Source organism: Colletotrichum scovillei (assembly GCF_011075155.1).
Source record: "Colletotrichum scovillei strain TJNH1 chromosome Unknown Contig00010, whole genome shotgun sequence".
Taxonomy (NCBI): Eukaryota; Fungi; Ascomycota; class Sordariomycetes; order Glomerellales; family Glomerellaceae; genus Colletotrichum; species Colletotrichum scovillei.
The window spans coordinates 3,809,420-3,820,514 of record NW_023336268.1 but is presented as its reverse complement, the minus strand read 5'-3'; the positions used below and the strand labels follow the sequence as shown (position 1 = coordinate 3,820,514).

The 11,095-nt window shown below is 50.8% G+C and overlaps 1 protein-coding gene across 1 annotated transcript; it reads right to left on the bottom strand.

The window, feature by feature from the left end:
- Window positions 1-3,316: 3,316 nt before the first annotated feature.
- Window positions 3,317-4,417, bottom strand: HER10_EVM0006287 (alpha/beta hydrolase; the record flags this gene model as incomplete). The annotated part of the gene is made up of 2 exons (XM_035475877.1): window positions 3,976-4,417; window positions 3,317-3,925 (listed from the first exon to the last, which is right to left on the bottom strand). The coding sequence occupies exons 1-2, from the start codon at window positions 4,366-4,368 to the stop codon at window positions 3,317-3,319; spliced, it is 1,002 nt and encodes a 333-aa protein (XP_035328070.1). The 5' UTR covers window positions 4,369-4,417.
- Window positions 4,418-11,095: the final 6,678 nt, after the last annotated feature.

Here is an 11,095-nt window from a genome sequence, read left to right as displayed (position 1 = left end):
ATTGGGTTCCGATAGCTGACAGCTGCGTCGACTTGGAGACAATGGGCCGGACACCGGGAACAGCGTCAATGCGCCTGCTTTCAACGGGAAGCATTTGAGTGACATTGTCGATAATCTTCCGGTCTTCGTCTAGGCGGCTCTGCTGTCTGGACTTGTTCCCGATGCTTTCACCCTTTGGATGATGGAATGCTTGGTCAGAGAGATAATGTTGGACCCGCGAGAGCTCTCTCTCCCGTTCATCTGGAGGTGGGATTCCCTGCATTGAGCTTTGCTGCCGGGGACACCCATCAGATCCCGAAATTATAGCACAGGAGAAACTGATAACCTATGGGACAAGGGGGCTAACGTACGATAGGTCGAACAGAAGAGGGCAGTTCTGAATTCAACAGATCAACCTGTGTCTTTCTGCAGTCACTAAAAGTTCGACTCAGAATGACGGGTACGTGGGCCTTCCGTGGACTGATCCAGGCAAAGTCTGCCAAGCTTGATCTAAGAAATAGAACAGGACGTTGTTGCAAGATAATAAAAGTGATAGAAGGTATAAAGCAACACGATCTTGGAGGAAGGCGAGGGAAAGATGAAAGCGGTGGTCAGAGTGAGCAAAGCGTCAATAGGGTAGCTGAGAAGCAAAGTTCATCCAAATAGAGAGAGCCACAGGATGTCGGTTGAATGCTTGAATCTTGCGACCTTTCATCAGCGGATGGCGTGGTGCTTAAATATTTGCTCCGTTTCCTACTTTTGGTGGCAGAGGAAAAGGGTAGGAACTGTCACGAAAGATGTCCATTGGGGGTGGTAGTCCAAAGTCTCGCAGTCTCGCACCAGGGCGTGGTGGCCTGGCAAGAGAAACCAAAGCAGCTCTCTTTCTGATCCCTGTCTCCTGTTGTCACCTGCAGGGAATAAAAACAGGGGGTTCTGTCTCCTGCTGCAGAGAAGGACAGGGGTCTGGTGACAGAGGCGTGCCCTAGCGAATGAGCACACAGAACTCGGCTGCTATCCAAGTTCATAGAGCGCTGTATTAGGGACGGAACACAGACGACAAGTTTCTGGGAGGGAGGCGTGTCTCTATTGCTGGACCACGGGCTCTGGGAAAGGTTGACTTGTAGACTGCTGACACTGCCTCAGTCGTGGAGCTCGCGGCTCCTAATGAAGCTTGCCGTTAGTCTTGGTGCCCTATTGGATTCCCGGTATCAAAGTGCGGTGGATGAGAAATACCTTGAAAGCAGGCTGAAAATGATTTTGGACTCAGTCTCGTTTTCGGCTCATTCCGCCCGATAACTCAGCCGTTTCTGGATATTGAATGACGAGGCTCAGCCATAGGGCTTGATACTTCATTAAAGTCGAAATTGTGTCCTACCTGAACTCCTAGAGCCGCTTCAACTCAATTTCTGACTGAAGCAAAACTTTGGCCCTTGAATTCTTCGCTCATGTCGCTGATGTGTTGCTGTCATGTGCTTGGAACATCACTTGATGCATTTCCAGAGCATCGTAAATCGTATTGAAGTTTGCTAAGGCCTTCGCCAAGACAACGGGGAACATGGGACTCTTGTGGGCACCTCCGAGGCGGCGACTGTGGGAGAGACTACTGTTTGTCTGTACCGTTGCGTTGTGTTTCGATTGGTTAGAGAGTCACCGCTTTCCTGGAAACATCTTGAGGCCATTTGAAAGAGCTGGATGGGAGGAGCATACGTATCTCCGCTAGTGCTCTTGGATGGGTATATATTTGCAGGTCTTGAGTAAACAGAAAGGAAACAGAGAAGGGCTCAGGGATTGGGTGAATATGGGGAGGATGTGAAACTGGTAATATGCAGAGGGGGGGTGAGGGGGACTGGGGCGAGGGAGGCGTGTGTTGGAAAGAGAAACGTATCCGCTTTAGTAAGCCTTTGGGACAAGAGAGTGGGAAAATAGTGAGGAACGACGTAGCGGGTCTTCTACGGGATTCTTTCGAACGTGGAACAGCAACCGAGGAGAGCATCAGCATCCAATCACTTCGCCGCCCTGACTTGCGTTCGATTACGCGTGGTCAGGGTGAGGGACAAGCACCAATTCACACCGTACGGCGTAGTCGTGCAGTGACTGGTGAGCGGTTGTCAGAGCATGATGATTTTGGCACCTTGGTGCAAAGCTCAGCAGGCAGCTGAAGCCAACAGCCTGCTGACCTCTCGTTAAGTGGGTGAAGAGTTTCCATTTTGCGCCCACATTCCCGACGTAACCGGCGCACCGAACGATTCTCCAATTTTCAAAATTGAGCTGCAACTTACCTGACCTAAGCCAGTTATATCGCCAACTATTCCTTGTGCGACTATCAGCTAGATATCCTTCCGTACCCCTTCATCCAGCGCCTTTATGGGTGGTCCCTACTCGACCCCGGTACGATCCGAAGGCAGTCGGCCGTTGCGCCCACAACTAACGCTCAGATTCTCACTTTCACACCGTGGCTTAAGATAGCAGCGTCAAAATACAGCATTGCCGCAACGTTGGTACAGAAGCCCATTAAAAACCATTCTTGGCTCCCCGCATCTGAGACATAGAATGGCGTCTGAATTACTTACCCAAAAAAGCACGCTCCTTAAGTTAGTGACGCGTATCCTGGCATCCGAAGACATACGCTTTCTTGTTTTCTGCACAGCTCTAGGGTGGCAGAATTGCGGTCGCAAGCTCACAAGGCGCTGATTGTTCCTCTAGAGAAGACTCTGATGATCTGGGCAACTGGTATGAAGAAAGTATTACATTTGAGTGTCTTTCCCCCAGGGAAATTCAAAAGACTTGTGTGACGGCAATCGATTGACATGTTCAGTTGGTGCAAACGGGCTGTCAACTTTTGCTTTATCGTGTGTTCTCCTTTAGCAAAGTGAAGTAAACGTTGTGCATATCACATAAAATCATATAAACTTCTTCTTCGCCAAATCGAACCTTCCTGATGGAAACAATTGGGCCGTTCTAACATGCCGGAGTAAAGAAAGGTTGTTGATGTATGCTATCTTTGGGAGTTGAATTTCATAGCCATCTCACATCGAACCAAGAAACGATGGAGATTTTGTACTATAGTGGGCATGAATAGATATGACCTTAAGACCCGCAAAGAAACTTTTGGCACCCCAAAGTAACGCAAGTGAAGTGCTTCACGGTTAATGGTAGGTGTGGTAAAATTTGACAGATAGGCCAGATCCATGGTTCACAAATGTACGGATTATTGGCTTGGGTGTTGTCATGTAACCCGACCCTTTCTCAATACCCGTAACAAGAGAAAATAAGCTGAGATGGTATCTCATGTCTAAAAAAGTAAGATGAAGTATACAGAGCAAAGTCAAAAATGGCTTCAAATCTTTTGGACTAAATCCGCCAACACTGCCTTTCTCCGATTGAAGAAGATACTGGCATGTGTTTCGTCTTCGATTCTGAGGTTCGCATTACTTCCCAGCCGCTTTGCAATTTGTATTCCGTGATTCATGGGGATAAACGTGTCATGTTTACCATACCAGAGCCGTACAGGCAAATCAGACCGAATATCCTCGATACGGAACCCAAACTCCGTGCCAATGAGGTGACCATCATTGGTAACGCCATCAATTCCCTGAGCGTAGTACTGTCGACTTGCCATGACCATTCGCCCTACAATCTCTCTGTCCGTCCAGATACCGGTTTCTTGCTTCGGGAACGTTGCTTTCTTCTTCTCCGCATCCTGGAGTTGTCGTTCGAGTCGTTCTTCGTCTGAAAGATGGAAGCGCCCTTGCTGATGGAAGAACCAACCGGCGATTCGAGGGACGTAGCGCCATCCGTAGTTGAACCCAACCCAGTGGAACCACCCGGCTCCGCTCATGCCAATGTCGGGCGGCCCGATCCCGCAGACGATGGACACGCATTTGAGCTTCTCCCGGGGCATTGAGGTTGCGCAGGCTAGTGCGTAAGAACCGCCCCCAGACACGCCCTGTCAGGAATTAGCAGCCTAGTCATACGATAGCAGGTTTTCCAACATACCAGGACACCATATTCCTTCAGCTTCAAATGTGTCGCAAGGTGTTCCAAGTCTTTGGCGTGGTCGAGTAGTGTTCGTCCGGGCTGAGAAGTGCTCAATCCCATGCCTGGACGGTCCGTCGCTATTATTCGAGCTCCTACATTCAAGGCTGCTTCGTGAAGGTGACCAGCTTCGACACGGGAGCCTGGGAGGCCGTGGCAGTAGAGGATCGGTTTACCCGTCGCGAGTCCAAACTGCGAATACCCGAGTTTTCGACCATCTGGCAGAGTGAAGGTGTCAGAAGTATCGGGCTCTGGAACCAATCGCTGACCCACAGGCGGAGGTGATGATTCCGCTGTAATAACTCCTGTGTTGCTGTTCCCAAACAGCAATGACTTGATGTACGATATTGACATTATGGCGGATGCATGTGTACAGCGATATTGTCTCGAAGGTTCTCCAAACATGAATGCTGAGGATGAGGCTCGTATTTATATCACTTTTTGTCCAAGATCATAGTGCTTATGTCGGTCCGGAAGGATGCGGCGTTGGCATGAAGATCGCGAATGATTTGGTCGCATCGGGCTAGACTCCCGAAAGTGCCCGACGTTGCGCACGGGGCTCAGATATGGGCAGTACGACTTCGGGCAGTATATGGACCCGTCGTTGTAAGCACACGTGAGCCCATGAGTCACCAGCTAATCTAAGTGAGAAGTATCGTCTAGAGACCATTATCCATCATTGAATTTGGGAAGATGAGAAGCTCTAGGCGACGGACTGGGGTTTCATGCAACACCCTGGTGGAACTTGGATGGTGATGGGGGTGGTGGGTATCAAGCCCCACTGATCTCATCCAAGGATACCATAACTAATTTAGAGTTCACTGAACTAAAACGGGTCCCCATTGAGCCAAATTTGACAACGTCCTTGTTCCTGTAGATTGCCCTTCCTATTCCAGATATCCCAGACGGCTAAGATAGAACAAGATAGGAAGTGCACTTACAAAGGAGCTATGGAGGATCGCTTCTCAAGAATTCCATGTCCATCATGTGGCAAGGGTTTTCAAAGCGATAGCACAAGGTCGGTTAGTGTTACCTAGTCCTTATTCTCAATTGCAGCAAACAAGCCATTGGGGGCAAATCTGTCACACTACAAGCTCTACCTATAGTCTATGTATCTAGTCATGCTTTGAAAATTGGCACCCGAGTCCTAAAAGATCTGCTTGTTGAAGAGTGCAGCTACCCTCCTCAGCCGTGATGGCATCGAGAATGCCGTGCAACTGCGTCGATACCACTTCTATCTCCTTGGTTATTCTCTCTTGACGGGCTTCGGCACTCTCAAACACACTCGTACGCATCAATGAGATATCTCTTATAGCATCACTCCCAGTTCTTTGGTTGAAGAAGAACTCTACTCTAGATAGTGCTTCCATCTTCCTTTTTCGTATTCGCTCCCGTCGTTTGTGGGCCCTAATGTCGACACGGTCATCAGTATTAGCGCTTTATCAAAGCTCAGGTATAATATGATGCACCTGGAAGCCAAGCTTGTGGATACAAACGAGCACATGAGGTTGGTCTTACCTCTGCAAATTGCGTTCTTCCATTAGTGTGATGGGTGGCATAATTTCCCGAAAATCCTTTCCACAACGATGCAATATGGATGCTGCTCGGAAGCGCTTACAGCGTAAGAGCTGGCAGTAGCTAGAACAGAAGTGTCGCGCGGAAATTGAGGAGACCATCACGCTTGTGGCAGAGGGAATACCCGCTTTTTGGGGAAAACGTAAGAAGTGGCCTTGGCTCCTGGGCAAGAAATATTGAAAAGTCAATAAGATCGAGGGACATGGGGATCCAGAGACTCTCATTCAGAAACAGCGGCCACTGGAAGTATTTGTTGCTAGGCCTCACTCTGAGTCTCGATTCTGGGCCAAAATAGGTATATCAGTGTAGCCTTACCGGGCAAATTAGTAGAAAGTCGTTGCGTGAAACAGTCTTACCCTTGATCGGCAAGGAACGAGTCATTGAGTTTACAGGCTTCTGAGGTCAGAATGCCAGCAGTCCTCGCAAGCATTACGCGTTTTCAGCTGGACCGATCCCTAGGGCCATGGGTCCAGCCATTCTCATCGATGTCTCAGGAGGGCCAGGCTACCTGTCATAAGGCTGATCAAGACACGGTCAATGTTCCTATCGTGCGTAATGCTTGTCTCAACCAAGATCCCAACAAGAAAGCCTTTGATGTGGGTGCTTTGGCGTCAGAACCAGTGTAATTTCGCAGTCAAGGCACTGCGATGGCGATTTGCAACCGATTCATTCAGTGATGTTCTCCATGACTCGGAGTCTCTGGCTTGAGACAGCGAATATTCATGTCTCTGCTTGAAAACCAGCTACAGCCACGAATCCCGATGTAAGAGTAAGCCCGGCCAGTCTCAGCCCTATGAACTTTTGTTGTATGCCGTGTCGCGTGCAATCCTCCGCGAAAGCGCGTTGGATTGGCTGGCAGACTTTGGGAAACGAAATGAGTTTACACCATTCCAGATTAAAAAGAGCAAGGCACTGCGGGTTAAATGGCATGTACAGAGACTAATGCAGTATCCGCATCATATCTTCCTAGGTCTTCGACACCAACTGTCTTGATGGCTGCATATGAGAGTTAATTAACTCATGCAAGGTCGTAGAGTATCGTCATGGGAGCTGGACTGTCAGGTTCTTTAGCTTTGCATGAAGGCGGTCATACGTTGTACTTAACCAGGGCATAGGCGCTGAGACAACTGTCAGACATTATGCTGAATGAAGACAAGGTACTTGGCATGCTTTGCCCCTTAGGTGGAGTTATATAATTTATTCCTTGAGCCTGCTTCGGAACTTCCGAAACCTCTGTTCTGAAAGGAATGCCGTCCTCGGGCGATTTCAGTTGGGGATGGGGAGAGGAGTGAGATTGCAAGACTTATCCCGTCGCGGACTGCCTTTCTTGGCTTATAAGAGACCTGTGAACAATACTGGATCGTATAAGAAATCCCATCTGCATCGGCAAAATATGGATGTGTCATACATCAAAGCAGAACTTTCTCCTCGCGGGCCCATGAAAGTCTCCAACCGCTCGGTCCGGGATGCGGGTCACCGCATGGGCAAATTGGCCCCACCTCGGCCCGAGACGGGGCCACAATGCGGCGGGTGGGGCCAGTGGAGAGTGCCAGGTTTATTCAAGGTACGGTACCCGCAATAGGTACCTCGCCGTAGGGCCTTTGAGATGCAGCGCTGCAATGCTTTTGAGGATAAATGGACTAGAATTGAGATGCTACTTGAGATGCTACAAAGCGACAATGGAAAAGGTGAAGATGTTTTAACCCAAAACTTTAGCACTAAAGCCGCACCTGGCGCTGGCCCTTACGCATGTCTCTTTGACACATGGACATTGAACCTTCTATTCCATCAATCCCCATGCCAACGGCTCCTGCGCTGGAACTACCTTCGACATTGAGTCTTTCACAGTACCAGTGCCTGCCTCATTGAATCCCAACGCTGGGTAAAAGTAGAGAAGGCACAACTCTTTTATAAATGTCATTGCCGGTCGGGCAGGCTTTCCAGATCGACTAGAGCTCGGTTGCACTGGTACTTGGCACCTTGTCCCTCACCAAGCGAGAAGGAACACTTGCCGTTTCGCAAGTGACCTGCTGTCAGACCTCAGGGCAGTCTCCCTCCACATGCCTTCCCACTTTGAAAGCATGTTCTACCTCAGCCTCAGCCGCGTGGCTTTCCAACGTTCACGGCGTCAAACAGGAAACTTTCCGTGTGCTTCTGGCAACGACATTGACCCATAGAGCGCTGCTCCAATATCGAGTACAACTGAGCGATCACTACTTGCTTCAGAAAGTTTCGACACACAATGCGTCATGTTGCTGCTTGCCGAAGTTTTGTGTCGACTTTCCTCATGGCATCGCGCGCACGAGCTTCGTGTTCTCCGGTCCCGTTTGGCACGCTCTGGCTGAGTCTTCGGTACAAGCTGGGATCCGTCTCAACAAATTCAGTGACACGGGACTGACACTGTGCGGCTTGGTACGCTGTATTCGCCATCGTTCTCAAATTGAGTTAGATTTCGGGAACCAACGGTATTGGTAAGACACGGTAACGAACCTTGTCGCTGGAGCGCCGTTGACAAGGACGGAGACGTCTGAGGCAGGCATACTGCAACTGAGGAGGTACTTTTTGACGAGAGAGAGGGATTGGAAACGTATCGTCTCAATTAGGGTAACTTGAAAACAATTTGATCGCTAATTTGAAGTTGCAGATGACTCAATGTCAATGGTCTGGTTGAGGGGGAGAAAGCCACGGAGTTCACTGCAGGGTCGCACGTACTTATGGCCGACGGCTGATCGTGAGGCCAGGGACAACACACTCATTCTCCCATCGTACTGGAGAGCGCGAGTCCAAGAGGAAGAGTTCTGCAGTCACACCAATTTTTCAGGGCCTCAATCCCACGACAAAAAGAACAAAAGCCTTCGCAGTAGCCTCAAGTATGTCAGTGCTGTGGACCTAGTTCCAATGCCGAGCGTGGGACGAAGCCTATTGGATGGAGTGCCGGGTCGGTCAAGAACCCGTCCAAGGCCATGTATTGGAAGAAAGAACAAGATCCCCGGGGTCATTTCGAAAAGGAGTCGGACTGAGACTCGTCGGTTTCACCGGCCCTGCGTCTTCGAGGGCCCGCTCAGGATCGTGGGAGGGTGAACTCGGACCATCGCTTCACCCACCAGTCCGTCGGCCACTCTAGGCTCACATGACAAGACCGGCTGCAAGTTGCCTGCGGATGCCTTACGACGAGTTCATCGCCGTGGAGTTTCCAGCTACTTGGCGCCAAACTGTTCGGCCGGCTTCAATTCGATTGGCAATGTATCCGTCAAGCTTCTAGCCTTTCCCGCGGAAGCAAGGCATGCATCCGGCACCAGCATGCCGGACACTCGACAACCCACTGAGGTGTCATTCTCTCAGAGATAACCAGGTCCCGCGGTCACATAACCCATGCTCCCCTAACGTGCCAACTCAATCGAGCCTGCCTTAGTGGTCAACAAGGAACTCTGCGCCAGTGGAACGGCCCATGCCGGCGCCACGTTGTTTTGCCCCAGGATGCTGTCGCCACACATCCACTTGCCTCTTTCGGTGTTGCGGAGGTAAAGGAATAGCTTTATCAGTTGACTCTGGGGATGTACGAATCGGATTTGGGAGAAACAGCAACCCCATACTCAGGTAGTCTTGCGCTGCATCGGCACTGAACGGATGTGTCCCTATTGGCGAGCGCAAGATGAGGCCAAGGATGACCACCTTTCCGCCGACACCCTTTTGTAATGGGAGATCTCAAAACGCCGCCTCCTTCGAACATGAGGCCCTGCTCTCGCCTCTCGATCGACAGGCTGATATTACATCGTGAGTAGTACATCGAGCTGTATCACACCTCCTAGTACATGCACGGTACGAATAAGCGACAGGAGGAGGAAAAGTCAGGACTCCTAGAAGTAATGACGAATTTTGGGTGGTGCAAATCGGCACCCTATACTCATTACAGACTCCGCCATGTTTGCGCCCTTGAGAGGGTTGGGCGCTCGGAGCGACGTGCCACCGCCGGCTGCTGCAACCAAACTCCACGTGCGCCCCCCCAAAAGCCTGAGACGACGCCGATGTCTTGTAAAATTGAGATATGTCGAGAATCTCGGATGCGACAAGCCGGAGAGGCCTTCGGTGAGCTAGGTTCGGGCCTCAAGCCGGAGCAAAAGGCTGACCAGCCATTCGGAGGCTTCGAGCCTTTGGAGTTGGCTTAAGCGTTTAGACTTCATCCGTTCCCGTGCTGTCAAAGCTATGGTCTCATGTCATGACGTCGAGCGTGAGAAGCACTACCCCTCACTGACTTCAGATGACAGGAAGTGCTTGGGCCCCCCACACATCCGAAATATTTAGAGCCGCTCGTCAAGTCGTCCCCCCGTCGTTTGCCATCGCACCTTGCGCGGTGAGAGGCCGCATGTCGGTGTAGCGGCATTCTTTTCGCTGGTGTGTCACAGCTTTGTGCATGTTGCACCTATTCGACTGCAACAAGATGATGCGCTTCAGATTTCGTGCTCGGCCACGTTTCCTCGCAGGGGTACGGCCGTACTTTTTTCTTGAAAGGACCGAGCTGCATATAAGATGATAAGGTCATTTCACAATATCAGTTTTCAGATCAGGTCATGCCTCCAATATGCCGCTTCACGATGATCTCCCCGCAAACACTCATCAGTGGTCCCTACTCGAAGCCTCGCGTCAATCCAGGCAACTTTTGGCGAAAAAGCGCTCGGCGGCGCGTGCAGTAGTCGCCGCTACCTTCCACCGGTAAAGCCGCGACGTTTGTGAAATCTTTTCTTCGCTTATGGGCATCAATATGTACAAGAAATGGGAAAGAATTCACCACGCAAAACCACTCCGGCCAGACCCCATGTCACCGGTGACTATCGCTAGCGCTCTCGGTCAAGGTGTGCGTATCCGCATCGGGAACCTCGCAGACGGTTGGCTGGGGCCTGGAGGTGAAGTTCCGACGATGCACTCTAGCCTCTAGACAAAAATGTCATTCTGGGCACCTGGCTTGAAACCCATCCTGGCGTTGTACCCGGGGCTATAACCGACATCCGGCACGTTGTTTCCTTCGGCTTCTACGAGAACGTCAGCACTTGGACTTGTGGAAAGGGGCGTCATCGCCATTCGACAACTTACGATTCCAAGCAATCATTTGCTTCGGGCCAGCGACACACTTCTTCGAATCATCTCGGCAAGCGACGGGCGGCTTAGCGACACCCAGCCGCTTCGTGGACACGGTGTTGGTAACATTGCATTTGAAGTTTTGCATGTACCTTTGTTGGCCTGTCAGTATCTTCCCCTCCGATCGTGCCTGGTTAAGGTGACTTACATGTTGGGCTGGCCACCTGCGATGAACGAGTCAGTCAAATGCGCCAAGGGGGTCCAGAAGCGAATGTGATCTTACATCCATCTGGAACCCAGAGCCAGGCGCAGTAGCAGCCCCCCACCGGGCAGGCAGGCAAGTCCGGAACTTGGTACGAAGTTACGCGTTTCCAAGGTGTGCTGTTTTCGACCACAGTCAGTTGCTGACCATTTCCGTCCAACAGGTCCCAAC